We start from the raw sequence: 23,610 nt of genomic DNA, 5'->3' as shown, positions 1-23,610 counted from the left end.
GCAGCCCTACCTCTGCAGGTGTTCATGGGCGGTGATCGCTTACCATCAGTAGAACAGACTGCTCAGTTACCCTCTTTGAAATAAAATAAACTGATCGTTTCCAAATCAGATTTGGCAAGAGATACGGTCTGGATTAGAATGTACCCTACCTTCAGCAGAATACCGTGTGAAGTCGCGGGCTGAAGCTAGTATTACACAATAAATGGTCGAAATTCTGCACTGGGTAGTCTATTATGTAAATCCGTATACTGAATTCGTTGACACATGTCGAGTTTCAACACAACTTTTGACATCAACATTATAATGAGATTGTTGCATTGAATTCTTATAATAAGCAGTTTTAATAAACTAGACGCTCGTCTCGGCTCCGTCCGGATATCAAAAGTCCTGTTTTATCAAGAGAATATTTAATTACGATTAAAATCCTATCACCCAAGTAAGCTCATACCCTGTCTGTAAACCGAATTTCATCAAAATCCGTTCAGTAGTTTCAGCGTGATTGACGAGCAAACATCCAAACAAACGAACTTTCATATTTATAATATTAGTGTGATGTGATAGTAGTTACACGTGGACGCTGGCAGCAGGCTAGTGATATATCTGCATTATTAGATTTATTAGTAACTAGGGAACCTGATAAATTATTAAAGAATATGAAAAAATTTGATCATGAGACGAAGATTTTGTTTAAATATGTTTCATTATATAGCATTTCAATGCTACAAAACTAAAAATAATTTAGAAGAGAACCTATTCTACTAATATTATAAATGTGAAAGTTTATGAGGATGTGTGTATGTTTGTTACTCTTTCACGCAAAAACTACTGAACCGATTGCAGTAAAAATTGGCTTGTAGATAGCTGAACAAGTGGAATAACATATAGACAATTTTTTATACCGATATTCCTACGGGATACGAACTTACGCGGGTGAAACCGCAGGGTGCAGCTAGTCTGATTAAAGAAAACACACGTGGTTTATTATTACGAAAAACTATATATTGTGTAGGTACATTTCTCGTCATATATTCTCTGAATTCTGCTTTCCAACTGGTTGAATCTTGTAATATGTTGATTAGAACATAATGCTATAAACACACTTTAATTGTATCATATTAATTAAATAGTAATAATAATAATAATAATGTCTCATAACACATTAAAAATCTCAAAAGGGCCTCTGCGTGTTGGATCTGTGTCCCCACGTAAGCCTTCCAAAAGACCGGGTGCCTTCCTTCTGGGGGTACCCGAGTATTATGGAAATGAGAAACATAATAATAATAATAAAGTCTTTATTAAAACTGTTAAATAATACAATTATATTGGTAGAAGCTAAAGCCTGTGTTATAGTAAATGTAAATGTTCGTAATAAATGTTTCTTTCTTTCTTTCAATTGAAGAAACGTATAAGATACTTCGCGTGTTCAATGTCATATAATTTTCTCGCTGTAACTTCACTGTGAAACAAATTAAGCATTGTAAATGCTTTTCCACGTATACGTTACTACATTATTACTGGATGATTATAAAACAAAAAAATAGCTATTACAAGTAATCATCCACATTACTCGTTATACTCAGAACTGATTGAAAGAATACATCTAAGCATGGGAAATTCTGACCGCCTCCTTGGTACAGTGGTTAACGCGTGAGCGTAGAACCGAGGGGTCCTGGGTTCAATTCCCGGTAGGGACGCAAAAAAAAAAAATGTCTCGGTCTGGCAGGGCACAGAAGGCTGATCACCTACTTGTCCCAAAAGAAAATCGATCAGTGAAACGGATGTACATCATCTGCCCCATACCCCAGTACATGGGACTTCACTTTTTATGGGAAATTCTAAATGGTTATAAATGTCGAACAAAGAATCCTGTTGTCTTTTACAAACTATTTTATTTATTTATTTATTTATTAAAAACATCAAATATCATTACAGGATGAACCCAATACGATATTGACTTAATCTTATGTACAAACTAATACTAGAAAAAAAACAAACTATTTAATAACATATTAAATTTAATAATATACTTACTAATCTGCTACTAATCCTACTAGTCCTATCCTACTAATATTATAAATGCGAAAGTTTGTAAGGATGTGTGTGTTTGTTGCTCTTTCACGCAAAAACTACTGAACGGATTGCAATGAAATTTGGTACGTAGATAGCTGGACAACTGAAATAACATATAGGCAACTTTTTATCCCGATATTCCTGCGGGATACGGACTTACTCGGGTGGAACCGCGGGGCGCAGCTAGTGAATCATAAAAAAGTGATTTGTCGGGGTTCTTACGACACGCAGTTATTAGATATACATAGATTATATTAAGACCACAGATTATCCCAGCCGTGTGAAATTCTGTATGATTATCGTCCATTGTTCCAGCCATTATAATTTTAATTACTGACGTCATCTGTGATAACTTCCGTTTAATTCATCATTATTATTTTTAATTATATATCGATCTGTGTTATCTAACAATCGGAGAGAATTATTGACGATCGTCTGGCTTACGACTATGATAGAGAAAACTCTGTGTAAGAGATAGAGAGAGAGAGAGAGAGAGAGAAGATCGTGGTAACTTATCTGTCCCTTTCGTACACGCAGTTAATTGATCAGTGTGTGAAGTCCCGTGTCCCCTAGTGGTGTATGGGGCAGATGATGTACATCCGTTTCACTGATCGATTTTCTTTAGGGACAAGTAGGTGATCAGCCTTCTGTGTCCTGTCAGACCGAGACATTTTTGTTTTGTGCGTCCCCACCGGGAATCGAAGCCAGGACCCCTCGGTTCTACGCTCACGCGTTAACCACTGTACCAAGGAGGCGGTCAGGTCATAATTGGTCAGTAAAAGTGTTCAATCTACAAAGAATATAATTCTACGATCATATTAAATACTAGCTGTTCTCCCCGGCTTCGCCCGTGCTACATATATAGTCTATGTGACTCAATGAAGTTGCAGCTATCTAATAGTGTAAGATAGCTGTAATCAGTCAAGTGGTTTTTGCGTGAAAACGTTACAAACATATAAACATTTTGTATTTATAATTTTAATCTAGAAGAATATATCTTTTGAATTAATTTTTATTTAAACAAAAATAGGCACTAAATCGCTATAATAGCCCAATAGCAATATCAAAAATCGAACCCACGCCCTCTGACGCAAGAAAGGTCACCAACCACTGTGCTGTCGGGTCGTCAATAACGTATTTTTCAAATGTAAACAGCAGTAACTTCACAGATTATGTAATACGTGTAAATATCGGTGTTTTATTACTGTCAGTAGACATTACACGCTGGTACCGTCAGCAAAAATGTTAAAAAATGAAATTATATAGGTACTTGTAACAATTTTTGCATAAAACAATATTTTGATAATAAAATTCTAGAGACTGAATTTATTGTGATTATGAAACTACCATAAGAATATATTATGTAAGCTTTTTGGGTTTATCTTACGTTGTTAGAGCTATAGTAAAGAAAGAAAGAAAGAGAAGCTTATTTTAATAAATTTATATTTATATTAAAAAACGTTGTAACATAACTCACTTCACCCAAATTACCGAAATAATAAGAACAAATAAAAATACATCTTAATCGGCTTATTTCTTTTGAGATTTAACAAGACACGTCCACAACCAACCATACATTTATATTAAACTAGCTGCGCCCCGCGGTTTCACCCGCGTAAGTCCGTATTCCGTAGGAATATCGGGATAAAAAATAGATGTTGGCCGATTCTCATAGATACCCAGTAAGCACAAAAAATTTCATCAAAATCGGTCAAGCCGTTTCGGAGGAGTATGGCAACGAAAACTGTGACACGAGAATTTTATATATTAGATTAGGACTCTCGTCCCGACTCCGCCGGGTATCAAGATTCCTGTATTATCCCCAGGGAGCATTTCATCGGGATAAAAAGTATCCTATCACCCAAGTCAGCTCATACCCTGTCTGTATATCAAATTTCATCAAAATACGTTCAGTAGTTTCACCGTGATTGACTGACAAACATTCAAACATACAAACTTTCACATTTATAACATTAGTACGATCACTTTAATAACAGCAACAACGTGTATTCATCAACGTATTTAATAAAATTAAAAGTGACATATAAATTTCAACAACAACCTGTTCTGCTGACGCTACTAGAAATTGCAATGTCCTTTACATGTTTACATACCTATAGATTGCAAAATGTGACACACTTTACTATTGACCCCTGGGCTGTTCACAAAATATATGAAATCCGGTCGGAATCGAACCTGTATACGACGCGATGAATAATTAACGATGGAACTTTTTCGCGTGATTGCTTTGGAACTTTTGTGTTCCATGTTCAATAGTAATACCTCCTTGGTACAGTGGTGGTGTGAGCATAGATCCATGGGGTCGTGGGTTCGATTTCCGGTGGGGGTGAATAAAGAAATGTCTCGGTCTGGCAGAAAACAGAAGACTGATGACCTACTTGTTCGTAAAGAAAATCGGTCAGTGATACAACGCATCTGTCCCATATGGGGCATGGGGGGGACACCGGAATACTGGGTGACCCCCCGTGGGTTACGAAATTTTTTACTTTTATATAGTCCTATCATATTCTATCCTATCCTACTAATATTATAAATGCGAAAGTTTGTGAGGATGTGTGTATGTTTGTTGCTCTTTCACGCAAAAACTACAGGACCGATTGCAATGAAATTTGGTACGTATATGGCTGGACAACTGGAATAACACAGAGTCAACTTTTTATCCCGATATTCCTACAGGATACAGACTTACACGAGTGAAACCGCGGGGCGCAGCTAGTAACATTATAAATGAAATCTGAGATTTGCATGCGATAAATAAACAGTTTAAAAACCTTATAAAACACGCTATGATAAATCAACTAAATTATCTCATTTACAAATATAGAGTATACGAATGGAAATTATGTCATCCTGGCCATCTTTATTTTATTTTTTATTTATTTATTACTCTTCAACAAAACTTGTACAGAAAAAAAAATTAATAACAAGATAAAAAGAGAAAGAGTAAGACTTGCTGGGCGGCCTTATCACTCAGAAGTGATCTCTTCCAGGCAACCCGGGCAAAAGGTAACAAGCATTAATAGATTACTTATTACGTGAATAGCATTAATAGATTACTGGCGGGTCGAGAACCCGCCTTTACCTTGGATTATCCGATACTTCTAATATTATATAGTCACCGATCCTTGATAAGTGTACAAAGTTACTTGAATCTGTCTGTAAGTGGGTCAAAATCGAGTCTAAAGGAGTCGGTTACATAAAAACATACATGAAGTTATTAAAAGCGTGTTTAAAGAAGTTGAAGATCAAAATAAAAAATAGTTTTTTTATTATACTAACTTCCCTCTCGCTTTGAAGCTGAAATCACTGAACGAATTTTGATAATACTTTGGTTTGATACGGGATTATGGTGATATCTTAAAGTAATACTAATTTTCGTGCGGGCCAAAGACAGAGTTATATATGTCATCTGCCATCTCTTTCTCACAGCGGAATTAGTACTGCTTTACCCGCGGTTTCGCACGCGTTAAATTCAGAGTAGTTTAATAGGTGTTATACATATAAACCTTCCTCTTGTATCAATCTATTAAGAAAAAAAAACCCCTCAAAATCCGTTGCGTAGTTGATTTAAGCATACATAGGGACATAGGGACAGAGAAAGCGACTTTGTTTTATGCTATGTAGTGTAGCTTTCACGGCTATGTACGAGAGAATCCGCGGGCACAGCTAGTGAAATTAAAATCTAACGAAACCTGACATTTTCATACAATGAACTTTAAAAACGCAATACAACTGTCAATAGAAGTATTATATCCTTATTAGAAATGACTAAATAACAAATTCAGTTGTCGATTCAGCTGACATGGTTTAATGTTTCAACATAAGATTAGTAATATCTTTATTTATGAGAGAAATGCGAAATTTCATATGTTACGTTATAACATGTAAAACCTTGTATCGTAATTGATGTATTTTGATATAGAGATAGATAGATAGTGGCCTAGTATGTATTTTCTTGTTTTTTATTTATTCAGAAATTAATGAATTTTTTAATTCTCGTCTCCCCGTGACCACGCTCGCTGTAAAGTGTTCGAAACGTCGGATTAAATAATATAATGAATAAATCGCGTTTAAAATCCGTTAAAAAGGCTTTAATTTTTAGATCCTTGCCTTTTTGTAATTTACGAAAATCGATGGTTTTGAGTAAATCGAAATTGCTTTATGTCGTAAGGAATAATTGGATTTTTCTATTTAAAAAGCAGAAAACAGTAAGTGTAATAAATTAAAGTTTATTTTAATAATAAAGCACTCAGTCAAAAATACGGTGAATGACTCTTTTATGAAAACAAATTAAATATAATTTATTCGTTGTATATTAATTAATTATTATTTTCAATGAATTAATTATACCAACCGATATTTTTAGAAAACCCGTTCGCTAGTTCAATTACTCATAAATACGTGGAATTCATATAAATTATACTATTTTCTAATCGGTACAAACGTAACACAGAATATAATGTTTCTGATTAAGGCATCAAAACAAAAATGACGCACTAATTAATTTACATACTAGCTGCGCCCCGCGGTTTCACCCGCGTTAATCCGTATCCCGTGGGAATATCGGGATAAAAAGTTGCCTATATGTTATTCCAATTGTCCATCTATCAACGTACCAAATTTCATTGCAATCGGTTCAGTAGTCTTTGCGTGAAAGAGCAACAAACACGCACACATCCTTACAAACGTTCGCATTTATAATATTAGTAGGATAAGATAAGCTTTAACTCTCCGTCATAACTAGCATATAATAATACCGATGTTTTAACCACCAATTAAAATACACATAATTAAAAAAGGCTTTCAACAGCTGAGTCGTCTTCGGCCTCACATGCCTACTCGATTTTGACATTTAATATCGTGACCTTTCCAACAAATCTTCAATTATTTTTATTACACCATGCTCTGGGGAGGTCAAATGATTACCTATATGCGATATAATAGTTTATTAACTCTGTAACAATAGCTTATTTTGCGGACGGTCAAAACATTTATTTATGAAATCCACTGTTATTATCCAATCGATAGGTTGTGGATATTTTAACACGCTTTTATTAGCTTCACCTGTAGCTTGTGAACGATAGATAGATAAATAGATTATAAAAGAACACAAATACACGACAATTACAATATAAAAACAATTAAACTAATAAAAATTGTCTTGGCTCAGGATAAATGTCTGAGTCAATAGGACCCTGACGCTGTTTTTCTGCCAACACCACTTGAGGGCACAAGAATTGAGTGAGAAAAATTATATTAAATATATGGAATAAAGTGTAGCATACAAATATGTATATTTGTTACGTAATAACTTACTATTTTCTCGCGTTTGATTTTACGCGAGATTATACATTTAGAAATTAAAGACTTTTAACGGATTTTAAACACGATTTCTTCATTATATTATTAATCCGACGTTTCGAACACTTTACAGCGAGCGTGGTCACGGGGAGACAGTCTCCACGTAATAACTTTTTAAGAGATACTTGGTATCAGCACAGATAACATGATACTATACTAATAGCATTAGTGCGTTAAGTAGCAGGAGGCGTGGTCAGGTCGATGATGGACGACATGTGGTCAAGATTCCAGAGGTAGGTAAAAAGTAACGAAAGTTAAACATGGGTTTATTTAGACATTGGTATGAAATAAATTTTAGTTATGGAAATGTATCATTTAACTATGCTCAAAAAAGGGGTCGGTAAAAGATTTTACGCATGTTATTTAAAGGACTTCGAATAAGATCAGTATCCTATACATTATAAGGGACAAAATTATATTATCTCAGAAAAATATTATTATATTTCGTTATAATATTGCTTATATTACGAGTATATTGTTATGGTAATTTTTTTATTGCAACACATTAAACTGCTAGCGTTATTGAATCCAATTTCTGTCAGGTAACATTTATCATAGAATGGAATAGGATAATCAAACTTCGCATACCTTAGTTCTCGCCTGCAGTAGATTAGCACCATTGCTGTTAACAACTCCATTATTGCACTGGGCCTTTGGCACACAGATGTACCCTTGGCCAGCGCAGGTCTGCTGGAAGTCGCCTGTCTCCTGCACATTCCCACTGCCTTGGAACAGCTCATCGATATTCTGTTGAGTTTGTTGCTGTTGGTCAAAGTCGAATTCGGAAGCCTTCTGTGTGTTCTGTATAACATTGACGCCAGTCGTTCCCGCGAATGGACGGGGAGAGGAGGCAGTGTATCCGGCTCCGTTAAGCCCAAAGGATCCTTGGGCTCCGTAGCTAGAGCCACTTTGGGATCCGAAATTGCTTAATCCACTTTGGGATCCGAAACTGCTTGATCCACTTTGGGAACCGTAACTGCTTCCACTTTGGGAACCGTAACTGCTGCCACTCTGACCAGCGAAACCGTTAGAAGCACCCTGGGCACCGAACCCGCTAGCTCCCTGCGCACCAAAGCTGGCTAAACCACCCTGAGAAGCAAAGTTGGCTCCTCCAAAGTTCGACCCTGCGCCTTGAGCGAACGCATTTTGTCCCAAACCACCCTGGGCCTTAAAGCCACCGTTAAAGAACGGATTCTTTGACAAATCAAGGTCTCCTTTCGAACTGTAAGATGACTCGAATGAAGATGATTGGAAAGAAGATCCAGGCTTCGCTACACCTTGTCCAGCGAACGCTGCATTCGCGAAATCACCATTTAGGAATGGGTTGCCAGCAAGATTCAAAGGGCCATCGAGACCCGCATTGCCAGCAGCTCCGCCAGTCGTATAACTTGAGCTGGCTTTACTGAATTTCTCGTAACTGCCGCCGGTTTTGAAAGGCGAGTTTTCGTTCATCCACCAGAATGGGTTGCTGAGGGCTCCAGCTGCTAAGAAGTTAAACTCGTTGTTAATATCAGCTGCTTCGGCTGCTTTAAAGGCATCTGTGTTTCCGTATCTTTGGATGACCTGGCCGTCCTTTACTTTGATACCAGCGCAGCCCTTGTCGCTTGAGCAGCCCTCGAAGGACTGTTGCGTGTGAACTTCAGACCCTGGGAGCGCTTGAAGCGCTGCTAAGACTTCTTTGGGTGATTTTATTTTAAGAGGGCCACAAGTCGAGCAGCGCTCTTCTCTGATCACTGGTTCAGATTCTTCAGCCTCAACTACGGGTTCTTTGGTTTGGGGTAATTCTTTAACATCCTCAATGTTTTCTGGGTGTGCTTGGGCGCCTATCAGGAGGCATATCACCACCACTGTTTGAAGTAGTGGCTTCATTTTATCTGTGGACAAGAGAAATTTATATTAATATTATTTACATAACTTGGTAAGTTGATAACTTTATGAAATAACTAGCTGAGCCCCGCGGTTTCAACCGCGTAAGTCCGTATACGTATGCGTCCGTAAAAGTTGTGTATACGTTATTCCAGTTGTCCAGCTGTCTACGTACCCAATTTCATTGTAATCGGTTCAGTAGATTTTGCGTGAAAGAGTAACAAACGCACACACATCCTTACAAACTTTCGCATTTATAATATTAGTAGGATTTGCATGAGTTTTCATTAATTATTTTAATGAATCTATAGTATATTATCCATCATGTATATATATATATATACGTAATATGCAATACATCTATATATTATATGTTATAATAAAAAAATTTATCGCATATTTATTTTATTACATTAACAAAAAATCCTACACTGCCATTAATTGAACCACCATTAATAAAATATTCGGAATTTGTCAAATAAAATAACATAGCTATCCTCATCCATATCATATTAGCATATTAAATTGTGTATAAATTTAATAACATTTAGCAAATAAAAGTTAACATTCAAGACCGGTTAATTAATACAAACAAATTATTGTAAGATAATGCTTTTATCTAAATTCTAGTATCAAACATATTTAATGGTTATATACCTTAAGTTCAAGAAACGATTTAATTATAAAATTTACATATTATTCTTACATTCACACACACATATAAAAGTTCGACGACATGTGACATTTGTCAAACCGCACTTGGCCAGCGTGGTGGATTATGGCCTGAATCCTCATAGGAGGCCTGTGTCCCAGCAGTGGGAACATATATGGGCTGATGATGATTATTCTAACATTACTTCATTAACCCTAACTATATTCTAATATACATATAAACGCGAAAGTTCGTATGTATAGATGGATGGATAGTTTTTTAGTTGTATCTGTATAAAATTTGCTATAGAAATCCATTATAGTCTGGATTAGGTTATAGACTATTTACCGGATACCACATCGTTATTGTGGGTTACAGACGATTTTTTGACATTTAAACAGCCGCCAAAAAATTCTAACAAGCACCCGTGGCCCCTTCACTTATGTGGCTCGACGGAACACAGTGGGATTTTAGTCGGTAGGAATCCGACATAACCCACGACCTCTTACCCGGGGGGCGTGGGTATCTATGCAAGATTTCCCCACTATAAAAAGGCGCCAAAACTAAGAGATCCTAATCGAATCATCTAGACCAGAAGCTTTTAAAATACGTGCAAGAAAATAAATCACATGTTATATTTACTAAGTCATAGATAATCATTAGGTATTTTAAACTACAATAAGTTCATTTACTATGTAGTATTATTATTAATTCATACATATAAAAAATATGTATAAAATACTTGAAAGATAAGAAAACCTATCACACTACGATACAGAGCTTTTTAACCTTTAAACTTGGCTTTTAGACATAATGTATCCTAAATAAATAAACGATTTTTACCTCTTTTCATTTTTAATCATTAAAACCTGTATTAATCTAAAGAAAATAAACATTTCATCGTTTGACCTTTCAGAAGGCAATTAAAATAATATCTTATTGAACCTAGCCTCTCGCTAATATAATAATTAGTTAATTTTATCATGTCCTTTTGTTAAAACTCGTTTTTAACCAACACCTGATTTAAGAAAAAACAAATCACCGAATCAATAGTTCAAGGTTCCTCTGCAATTCTTATATTTTTTACCACGATTTTGAACTCTATTACATTACAATAAATACCATTTGTTTGTTTTTCTTATGAATAATTTTTTAACGTCTGCTTTACGAATACAACTCTTAATGCGATTGAATAAGGTTGTTTTTTGAAATTATTCTTGGACGTTTTTCCTTAAGTCTAGGGAAATTTGTTCAGCGTGTGTTGCATAGGATATGAGGAAACCTGGCTAGACAAATTTAAATAACATCATACCTATATGAAATAACGTTTTTTGTGTTTATTTTTGGCTCTGTGAATTTTATACTTTAAGCTATAAAATTATAAGATATCTTTTTGATTAACGTTTTCTTTTAAATAATTTAAGGAAAGGTGAAAAGCACATAGCAGTATACGGACATAGACTTTAATCGTAGTCCGTGGATGATCAATGACTTGAAACAGTGATTTATTTTTCTTTCTTACTTTCATAATCCAAATTTTACTAGATTTTAATTATATTAGTATTATAGTAATTGCATAGCTCAAAATAAAAATATGGTACATAAATACGCATATAAATATATAAAAAATAAAATCTCTGTCTAATTGAAATTAAATAAATCTCTTCACTACTTCAACATTGAAAAATACTATACTAGAATAACTAAAACTTTTTTATCGTTATTTTAACATTAAAATACATATAAACACATGTGTTTTTCGTACTTCAAAGTCGGTTAAAATAAAATACTCACAGGAAAGCCGCCAACTCACTAAGCTAATGGCGAAACAGTAAGCTTAAATGACCTAACCGAAGATAAATAATCGCCTCAAACCTACTCACATCTATATAAAGTCCTTACTTCTGTCTGAGTCACACTGAGTATATATTTATCATCAAATAAGGCTCATCAATTTAATATGGAACGAACGATCGCCCACAACGACTATTTGAGAATATTGTATTATATAAATTTGAATTCGTTTGTATAAAAATATGTCATTGACGCGACCGAGAGCATGTATTAATAATATCAATTGCTATTTTAATTTAAATTGTACTTACTATTTATCAGGAAGGATTGCAGGCCTACGATACAAGCTTCCTTATTGTAGGTCTGCAGTTCATATTATCTTTTATTGTGTTAAAAAGAAAATATATCTCATTGCTCAGATATATCTTTAAGGTTATAATAATGTACATCATGTCTTCTGACAAATAAAAGTTTTATTTATTTAGAATTATTTACAAATGAACTAAACTAAACAAAAAACCTACCACATACATATTTTTCATAAGTCAGCGTTAAACATTAGTCATTCGATTTTTTGTTTAACCAGTACCATTTTCTAAATAAAGAAGAATATAACCACATCATCAAATATAAATCTATTAAAATATTTACTATGAACATGCTAATTGTGATTTTTAAATTTAAACTGTACTCACGCACGTGATTTCTTTTTTTTGTATCCTTTATATTCCGTATGTGACTGAATATGTCTTTATATTTAAAGTATCTAAATATTTAGTGGAAGCTTTGCTGATATGTGTATGGTATATGTCTATAATCTATAAGAATTGTTGTATTGTTTGTTTCCCAAAGATAAATAAATAAATAAATAAATAAATAAATGCTAAGAATTGAATACACATGAACAACTAGCCCAATCGAATAAAAAGTGAAGCGCAGACAGAACCTTCTAGAGAAGCACTTTTTATGCCATAGACGTAGTGCCTCTGCAAAACACGCCCGGTTTTAAGCGGAAAGGGATTAGGAAAGTATTGATAACTGGAAAGAAGGAATGGACTGGGAAGCGTGAGGAAAGGGAAACGGACCTCCGGCTCCCACATTCACCGTACGAAACACAATAGCATGCTATTTCACGTAGGTTATCTATGGGGTCTGGATCTTGCCCAGTGCGAGCTGGCCCAATTCGTGCCACAGCGTGCTCGACTCAGTTTCGTAGCTTACCAGCAGAAAAACCACAACAGGAGCAGGAAATTCCTGTCAAGCTCTTCCCTATTACTCATTAAAAACGGTTTATGCAAATCTTTGTTAGCTAGCTATGTAACTGTCATACAAACGTGGCCGTCCTAAACAGACCTGGCGGCGGACAGTCATAGCGGAGGCCAAGGAAATTGGGAAAACTTGGAGTGAAACAAAAAGGGAAGCTCACGATAGGAGTTGCTGGCGGAACACTGTTAATGCCCTCTGCCCCAGCTAGGGGACATAGGAACATAAGTCAATCAAGCTGTAATTAGTTTTACAAGAGTGAGGAAGTAACGTAAGTACATATATGCTATCTACATTTTTAGTTAACGAATAATAATAAAAACTATAAATAAACGAAACAGAATCGCAACCTTCAGTGCGTATGTTTGTTCGTGTCATTACCTATGACCTCAGCAAGTGTTAAATCAAATATGAATAAATTTTTTCAACGTGACTAATACACGTAGGCCATAGTTTGATAATTCTGATAATATCTATATATAGTGAAGTCCTGTGTCTCCTAGTGGGGTATGGGGCAGATGATATACATCTGTTTCACAGATCGATTTTCTTTAGGGATAAGTAGGTGATCAGCCTTCTGTGTCCTGCCAGACCGAGACATTTTTTTTTGTGCGTCCCCACCGGGAATTGAACCCAGGACCCCTCGGTTCTACGCTCACGCGTTAACCACTGTATCAAGGAGGCGGTCAATATCTATATATACATTTGAAAAATTCCGTATCAGTGTTACCAACCAAACTATGTTATATTCTTCTAAGATATTTCTGGCTGTCTGTCTATCTGTCCATCCGCCCGGATCTCGAAGGCATTCATGAATATATGGAAGATGAAAAGGCATGGAAAGTTGTCGCTTAAGAACCACTAGACAGATTTTGGTATCAATCTGATGATATAAAAAGTTAAGTAGGCATGATTTTAAAACAGCAACTACAGAGTTTCTTGCCAGCTCTTCTGTGTAAGAACTGTCCGATATATATTACCTAAATTTTTAAATCTTGCGAATTTAAATCTTATTTTTATTTTATTTAACTCTACAACAAGATTGTACATAGAAGGAAACTTAAAAAATATTAGTAATAATGATTATAAAAAGCGTACAATTTGTTTGGCGGCCTTATCACTTAGAAGTGATCTCTTCCAGGCAACCACGGTAAATCTTAAGTAAGCCTTACTGAATGTACAAGAATTTAAGCTTGAAAACGTATTTACGTAACATATTTCTAAATGCAGTCCCATTATAAATATGGCAGCGATTCTTAGTATTGACTGAACACACGAAAAAGGACATCTGATGCTTCATCTGAGGAATCTTACTGGCCCACTTTCAAACGTATATCGAATTAATGACCGAAGGTCGATCAAAGGTCACCAATAACTTTAACGCTTCTAAAAACTCTCATATATTTAAAGTTAACATATCTGTAGTAAAAATAACACAAGATTTTTTTATTGTACGACTAGCCGGTCTCCCGACTCCGCTCGTGTTGACCGGGGTTATAAGCAAAATAAAATATAGCCTATGAGATGCTTGAAGGGGTTTTCTATTATTAAAAGAATTTTTAAAATCGGTTTAGTGGTATCGGATATTCAATACAAACGAACAAAGAATTCATTCACAAATTTTACGACATTTTTTATTTTCTTATAATCCTATCCTATCATACTAATCCTACTTCCTACTAATATTATAAATGCGAAAGTTTGTAAGGATGTATGTATGTTTATTACTCTTTCACACAAAAAAACTATCGATTGCAATGAAATTTGGTACGTAGATAGCTGGACAAATGGAATAACACATAGGCTTTTTATCCCGATATTCCTACGGGATACGGACCTACGCGAGTGAAACCGCGGGGCGCAGTTAGTTATATCCTCTAGCCATAGTTCTAAGTTGAAAGTTTTGTTAAAGTTTGTTAAAAACATCTTTGTTTTTATTAACCAATTTCATATAGTGAAATTAAAGGTTAAAAAGGCAATATTGGATTCGATTTTCTAAAGACCTTCTTTGACTTTATATGCTATAGCTGTTCGCCCCGGCTTCACTCGAGATACATCTATAGCCTATGTCACTCAGTGAAGTTGCAGCTTTCTAATAGTGAAAGAATTTTTGAAATCGGTCCAGTGGTTTTTGCGTGAAAACCTTACAAACATGCAACAGTTTCCCCTCTATAATATTACTAGCTGCACGCCACGGCTCCGCCCGGGTTGTCATTTATCGTAATTAAAATTATTTAAACTATCCTATCTCTCAAGTTGGATCGAACTGCACATGGTGTGCGAATTTTATTATAATCGGTTAAGTGGTTTAGGAGTCCATTGAGGACAAACATTGTTACACGAGATTTATATATATTAAGATGTATGTAGATATATATTATATACTAGCTGCACCCGGCAAACGCTGTTCTGCCTTACTTTTATCATTTAGGGGTGTGAAAAATAGATGTTAGCCGATTCTCAGACCTACCCAATATGCTTACCAAATTTCAGAGGAATCGGTCAAGCCGTTTCGGAGGAGTATGGCAACGAAAACTGTGACACGAGAATTTTATATATTAAGATTTCGATATCAGTTGCCATAGTAACTACAGCAAATGGATAGAAAATATTTCAAGTAAACGATTCGTATCGTGATAATTATTCACCCACATCCATTCTCAACGTCTTATGTCATCCGCTTTCAATGGCCTTGCGCCTACGCAGCGGCCTTAGCAACTTAGACCATGTCATGTAGCTTTAAAGAGCATTTTCTGTAGACGATACTGTTTATTAGAGTTCAAATTACGCACTTTCTAACGAACAATATCGTCATTGATGAGAAAAATAAATAACTTCAAAAATCCTGACGCAACAACTCAATATGGTGTTGTTAACCGACGTTTCTAAAAGCAAAGGAGGTACTCATTTTGACTGTGTGTTTTTCTATTTATACAAAACTTGACAATAGCAGAATCCATGCTCAGTGGAATCGGGAGTTGCCATTTGAGAAAATAAGAAAAAGATGTGTTTTTACCACGATCCCATAACGAATGGAGTTCGCCATTTGACTGTTTTACCCACGGTCACAAAAACGAAGGAGGTTGTCAACTTAACAGTGTTTCATTGGTTATGTGACAAGATAACTTCACGGGTCTTGTTTGATAGTAAATTATTGTTGTCATTTGAATCCATTTTAGAAATCTTGAGTGGTACTAAGAACTTATTCATTTAAACTATAATATCCAGAATATTATCGTATATAGATATAGACATAAATGTCCCTGTGTTTCGAGGAAATTACTGGATCCAATGCAATGTTGTTTGATTTCGTAATAGGCGCCGTTTAATTTATATGCATAGTTTAACTACTATGTCTTACTAGGTCTTTGTATGTGTACCGAATTGTGAATCTATTATTTTAATATTACAAATTTTATGTATTTCACTATATTAAACCTTTCGTTTTCAAATTAAATCTCAAATACATTGTTTTAATCATTATAAAGTGAATAAATCGTGTTAAAAACCCGTCATAAAGGAGTAAAAGCATGAAATTGGTTAAAATAATGTACTGGCTGTTTATAATTTAAATATTTAACCATATTCAACTGGTATTACATTGACCAACCGGTTCTTCATCAGATCGCCATTTGCAAGGCTATAGAGATGAGAGTTTATGTAATACTAACTCTTCGCCCCGGGTCCACTCGGTGTTTCTTGTTGTTTGCTTTTTCCTTTTTAGTTATTTTTTTTTTTGAAATACAAAATTATCTATAAACCTAAATTGCGGATCTACGTGGGTGAAACCGCGAAGCGCAGCTAGTTTTATTATATAGTAACGATCCACCCCGGCTTCGCATGTACATGAATCACCCTATCTATTAAAAAAAAACCCTATCAAAATTTGTTGCGAAATTTAAAGATTTCATCATTCATAGGGACATAGGGACAGATAGAAAAAGCGACTTTCCTTTAGGCTATATAGAAAATGATGTCATTCAAAAACTGATCGAAAAATATACAGTATCACTTTAAAATTTAATAATATATTCTTATGTAATATCACTACATAGTATAAAACGAAGTCTGTTTCTTTCTTTCAAAGTGTTTCTCTGTCCCTATGTATGCTTGAATCCTTAAAACTACGCAACGGATTTTGATAGGGTTTTTTTTTTTTTATAGATAGAGTGAGTCAACAGGAAGGTTTATATTAAAACATCTATAAAAGTACAACGCGTGCGAAGCCGCGGGTAAAATCTATATTATAAAAGAATTGATAACCTCTTCCAATTATAATCATATAAATAGACCATTTGACCATTCTTTTATAGTTCATAATATCGAAGCTATTATTTATATATTCACATTCTCATAAAATTGCCGAATTAACCTTGACAAAGACAATATAAGCTCAAATATTTAAATAAAAATTACAATATTAACGCGATAAAGATTTAAAATCGGCCATTGTCTAGCTGAGAAAGGTCAGTGCTTTTAAAATAAAAGAAGTCAGCTGATGCGAACATTTTGTTTTATTTAGTTTAAGGTCTTTGAAAACCTGTATTTCTCTAATAAAATATATGTATATATCTTATTACCTGCATTTATCTATAACATATATGTATATATCTTATTACTTGCATACATAACATGCTAATTATTTGAAAAGGTACTGTACAGCTAACTTCTTTTTGGAATGGTAAAAAAGTCAACTAAAGATGTTGAATTGTCATACAATACTTCAAGTATTCTTTGTGAGTTATTTTATCCTATACGCGGGCAACTAAGCTGGTGTTTCGCCTGATGGTAAGCGATCACCACCGCCCGTGAACATTTGCAGAGGTCTGACTGCTGCAAGGGCGTTGCCCGCTTCCAAAGGGTAAAGCATAAGGAAAAGATTAGCGACTGGAAAGAAGGAATGGACTAGATTGAGTAAAGAAAAAGAAAAGGGCCTCCAGCTATCCAACTCACAGTACAAAACACAGGAGCATGATAATATTTCACGCCAGTCTTCTGCGGGCGTGTGATACCTCCCCGTCGAGAGCTGGCCCAATTCGTTCCCAAGCATGCTTGACTCCCACGTAAATGTTATATCTTTCTTAATTTTAATCGCTATTTAGGCCGAAAACCATTAAAAGTTATAGCCGGAATGTTATTCTATGAGCAATATATTATTCTAAAGGATACCCTGAAGCGACGGTGACGACACCCTTCAGTTCAGAGATAGTTTGGTTATTTGAATGATGAAATATTCAACTAGACTTCCTATAGAAGCACTTTACAATCGTCATAATATTACACAGTTATAACATTTACCACCGGTTCGGAAAGCAGTTTCTACAAAGAAAAGCCGGCAACTCTATAGTTGCTCTTTTAAAATAATAGCTATTAGAATTATTAGAAAGTTACAATATTAACTGGTTAACATACCCTATATTTAACCAAATTTAACCACATTAACAACGCCACATTAGCAAACGAAATAGGATCTCAAAGAAGTAGAGAAACGACACTCGATAACTCCATGGGCTTTTAACCAATTACCGCGAATTGTATGTGATATTAAATTGTTCTCATGTGATCCCCGTTAAGATAAAATTCAATTTTATTTTTCTTAATTTAGATTTGAGGCGTTATTACAAAATTTCATCAAAACCTGTGTATCAGCCTGTGTTGTGTTTGTTTTTTATCCAAACATTAAAACAACAAACAACTCTTCCAAACTAGCTGATTTCTATATTTTTTGCATATATGCAGTTGTTTTGAAAGGTCGTACACTATTTTAGTATGACTGTTTTTATATCTACTCATATAATACTCTATTCATATTATAAATGCGAAAGTAAGTCTGTCTATCTGTCTCTTCTTCACGGCTAAACTACTTAACTGATTTATATGAAATCTTGTACAAAGATAGTTTGAGATCTGAAGAAGGACATAGAATAGTTTTATTTTCGAAATTTTACTCACGGTAAGGAAACTGTGCGGGAAAAACTCAGGCATTACCATTCTTTTCGAAAAGTAAGGTAAATTGTCTTCAATCCAAGTTTTTAAGAGACAATCTGTCTGGCTTTTTATAAAATATGTAAATATAAAACATATTTAAATGAAGTCATTATATTTATCTACCTATGTGCATAACATTTTTTTTCGATGCATTTACTTGACTGTATTTTTAAAGTACCACTAGAAATAATACAAAAATAAATGTCTTTAATATATCAATGATGTTAATTTTCTATTAAAATTCTTTGAAACACATCGAGAGCTGCTTATCAAGAATTTTTGTATGTAAAAAGTAAATTAAATTAATTATCAGAAGATTGTTTTTATAATATATTGAGAATCTGAGATTATAAATTTAAGCAGAGATTTTAAGACATATCTATATTAATATATATTATTGATTCACCGTGAATCCGTTTCTCTAACCCAAAACTTTTATTTATTATTTGTTATGAGAACAACTGGATGAGAAAACCATTACATTTATATCAAATGAAATCTCACAATTTCACAAATAAAATATACGCAATACTTCTGAAAACACGAGCACTGAAATAAGCCTGCGAATAAATTGTGATTTACACACATGTCGTGTAATATTTTAGCGGTAAAACTTGCGCTGTTTTGAAAACGACAGCTCGAATCACGAAGCGACCTCAGGTCAAATATGTAGTTTCAAAATAAACCAATTTCAGTAGGTCACGACTATATTTTATATTATAAATTATATTTTTGTGTAATATATTTTTAATGTTGATATTGATTGATAGTTGATTTGAGATTGATTCGTTTTTTATAGTGGGGAACTCTTGCATAGATACCATCGGCCCCCGGGGAAGAGGTTGTGGGTTATGTCGGATTCCTACCGACTAAAACCCCACTGTGTTCCGTCGAGCCGCTTTAGTGAGGGGGCCACTTGTGGCATTGGGACGCTGTTAATTTATCAACTCTCAAAAGAAACATGATTTCCTTTTTTGCAACATGTAGCGACACGGTTCTGAATCGCGCAAGCGAAATTTTCTCGCTACAGACCATATATACAACATTCCAACATCACCCAATTGGGGCCTTACTAACCGGCCAGTCGTTTAGTCGTGGGACGAGGATTCTCCCTTTTTCGATGGAGGAATTCCACCTTCCTTCCTCCAAATCTATTCATAAATGGTCCGCTTCTATTTATATAGCGTGATGTTATATAAATTCCTAGCTTTCCGCCCTCGGCTTCGCTCGCGTTACAGCTTTACAGTTACTACCGTCCCGGCAGACAGACAGACAAACAGAACAGATTCCTTACACAATATATCCTATGTCCTTTCTCGGCTCTCAAGCCATACATATGTATACCAAATTTCATCGAATCGGAATTCGGTGAAGGAAAACTTCGTGAGGAAACCGACATGTCAAAGTTCAAACAGTTCGACGACATGTGGCAGTTTGCTGGATTATGGCCTGGTGCTCATAGGAAGCCTGTATCCCAGCAGTGGGGAACATATAATATGGGCTGGTAATAATATGCTCAAAAGATAAAAAGCGAAATCAATAGTCTTTTAGAAATTAAAAACTTTTTAACGGATTTTAAACGCGATTTATTCATCATATCAGTCAAACCGTGACCACGCTCACTGTAAAGTGCTCGAAACGTCGAGTTAATAATATAAATAATACTCGCGTAAAATCAAACACAAGAAAATACTATCAATAGCTTTTTGAAACTTCGTATTTCTATAGAAGCCACGGAACATATATAAAAAAACACAGGCAGTCTAATATGGACTATAGTCCGTAAAGAAAATCAATTAATAACGAGAATTCACTTTAATATAAAAAACAAAATTAAAAACTATCTTCTTCGCAACACGTAATTAGACATTTAAATAACTTAAACGATTACTAATCGATTTCAATAATCGAGCATCGAAATATATAATCGAATTTCGTAAAATGAATTCATTTATCCATATTAATATTTAAATTTGTTTTATCTGTATCAAGGTGAACCAGATGTAATCTTTAATTATATGCACCGCTAGGCCGATACACTCTCCTATTATTATTCTTTAATTGGCCATAAATATATTAAAATGTAGAACCCGTTTTGATTGGATTTTGACATTGGTTTGATTATAAAACGTAACTAACTAGTATTACAAATGCGAATATTTGATGTGGGGAGTCGCGTACGCTTTGGTACGAATTGGGCGAACTCGTGCCGGGGAAATGTACTACACCTCCACAGAAGACCGGCTTGAAATAGTAGCATTTTATTCTGTTTCGTACACTGAGTGTAGGACCCGTTTCCTTTTCCTCACCGTTCCCAGTCCTTCTTTCCAGTCGTCAATCCTTTCCTTATCCCCTACCCTTAAAAGCGGGCAGCACAATCACAGAAGCACCAACTCAGCGAAAGTTCATGGGCGGTGGTGATCGCTTACCATCAAGCGAACCCCCTCAATTGCCTACTATGACATAAACAATTCACTCTAACGATCTCTTCACGCCTCTGAATGCATCTCTGAAGGCCGAGGAAGGACTAAGCATTTTTTCTTATCCCAGTCCTCTCACGGGTATTGAATACTGGCAACTGTATAACAACGAACTGACCCGGCAAATGCTGTTCCGCCTTACTCTTATCATTTCAAGATATGCAAGACTAGCTGTGCCCCGCGGTTTCACCCGCGTAAGTCCGTATCTCGTAGGAATATCGGGATAAACAGGTGCCTATATGTTATTCCAGTTGTCCAGCTGTCTACGTACCAAATTTCATTGCAATTGGTTCAGTAGTTTTTGCATGAAAGAGCAACAAACACACACACATCCATACAAACTTTCGCATTTATAATATTAGTAGGATGTTGACCTATCCTCATACCTACCCGATATGCACACGAAATTTCATGAGAATTCGTCCAGCTGTTTCGAAGGATGGTACCTAACATAGTGACTTGAGATTTATATATATAGAGATGGACTATGTTATTTTTGTCTTTTTCTTTCTACGCGAGGGAAACCGCGGGCGGGCAGCTAGTAAATGCACAATTATTCGAATATATTATTATCAATACTGTAGTGTCAAAGATTAGTCATAAATTTTCTCGGCTATTTCATAAGGTAAACATAATTAACGCTGTTCACGTACGAATTAAAAATAAAACCTGTTTTACTCACACTATAAGCTAGTAACGTAGTTTTTATGATTTCACGTAAAAAATATATTTATGACTAGCTGCGCCAAAAATTTTATATATTTTTATATTTTTACTAGCTGCGCTCCGTGGTTTTACCCGCGTAAGTCCGTATCCCGTAGGAATATCGGGATAAAAAGTTGCCTATATGTTATTCCAGTTGTCCAGCTGTCTACGTACCAAATTTCATTGCAATCGGTTCAGTAGTTTTTGCGTGAAAGAGCAACAAACACACATCCTTACAAACTTTCGCATTTATAATATTAATAGGATTATTAGGATGACATAGCTTTATTAAGTTTATTTTTAATGAGCAATCAACAAGCCAGTATATAAGAAAGTAAGTAATTTAAGCAGTTAGGGAAAAGACACCCCGGAGTTTTTCCCACATAGTTCTCTTTCCCAGGATTTCTTTATAAACAATACTATAGCCTTTCACGGGTCTCAAACTATCGGCTGTACCGTTTACATCAAAATCAGTGGTTTAGACGTGAAGAGGGACAGACAGGCATTACTTTCCTATTTATAATAATATGAGGGGTATTCGTCAATAGATTAAAGTATATTATTTTAGACGATCATCTATCTATCTACTAGTTCTACAAATTTCAGCGAAATCGATTCATGGCAGAAACTGTAGTATATAGTTTTCTTGTATCAATTATTAAAATGTATCAACCTTGTTATAATTTAAATAAAATAGTATTTATCTTATTTAAAAAAAGTGTTGGAGTTTTTAATAATCAGATATTTCGATTTAATATCATAAAATATCTACGATTTAAAATAAAGTCTACAAACAACTAAGTTTATTTACTTATTGCATAGTAAATTCCGATAAATTTAACGGCACATAAAATATTGTTTACAAAACACATCTGTTTCGTAATGGATATTAATTAATTGTATATTAACTATCAATAAAATATATATCCCTCCTTAAAACTATAATGCGAATATATGCGAAAGTGACTATGTCTGTCTATACCTCCTTCACGCCTAAACTACTCAACCAAAATGGATGAAATTTGGCACGAATATAGTTTGAGACCTAGGTTCTATCCTGGATCCACGAAAACGTCAATTATGCGGACCTTTGACTACACGGACGAGGCTGCCAGTGAGAGACTTGTATCACTACATGGTTTTATACCATGTTATGCAAAGTCGCTTCCCGGGTCTTTTAATATGTATGTATGTCTGCTTAGATCTGTAAAACTACACAACAGGTTTTTCAATTCAAAGCCTATTAAACTGCTCCGAATATAATGCGTGCGAAGCCGCGGGCAAAAGCTAGTTAATATATAAATACAAATATTTCGTAATAAGCACTTGATCAATTAAAAAAAGATATATGAAGTGTGTGTAAAGGTTGAAAAAAGCTATGTCAAGTTCGAAAATATAAATGAACTAGCG

The 23,610-nt window shown here is 34.9% G+C and overlaps 1 protein-coding gene across 3 annotated transcripts in view; it reads right to left on the bottom strand.

Annotated features, from left to right (window-relative positions):
• The window catches only part of LOC119838111, a 57,841-nt gene that overhangs the window by 28,107 nt on the left and 6,124 nt on the right, over window positions 1–23,610 (bottom strand). For 2 of the 3 annotated variants that reach the window (XM_038363925.1, XM_038363927.1), the window contains exon 2: window positions 8,041–9,326. In XM_038363925.1, coding sequence (XP_038219853.1) covers window positions 8,041–9,321 — 1,281 coding nt within the window. In that variant the 5' untranslated portion in view covers window positions 9,322–9,326. Of the gene's footprint in view, window positions 1–8,040; window positions 9,327–11,764; window positions 11,867–23,610 lie in introns of those variants that run through there. The other variant, XM_038363926.1, reaches the window with a different exon arrangement.

The sequence above is a fragment of the Zerene cesonia genome, unplaced genomic scaffold, assembly GCF_012273895.1.
Source record: "Zerene cesonia ecotype Mississippi unplaced genomic scaffold, Zerene_cesonia_1.1 Zces_u001, whole genome shotgun sequence".
Classification (NCBI taxonomy): domain Eukaryota; kingdom Metazoa; phylum Arthropoda; class Insecta; order Lepidoptera; family Pieridae; genus Zerene; species Zerene cesonia.
The sequence above is the reverse complement of the archived record's forward strand: the minus strand, read 5'-3'. Positions and strand labels throughout refer to the sequence as shown.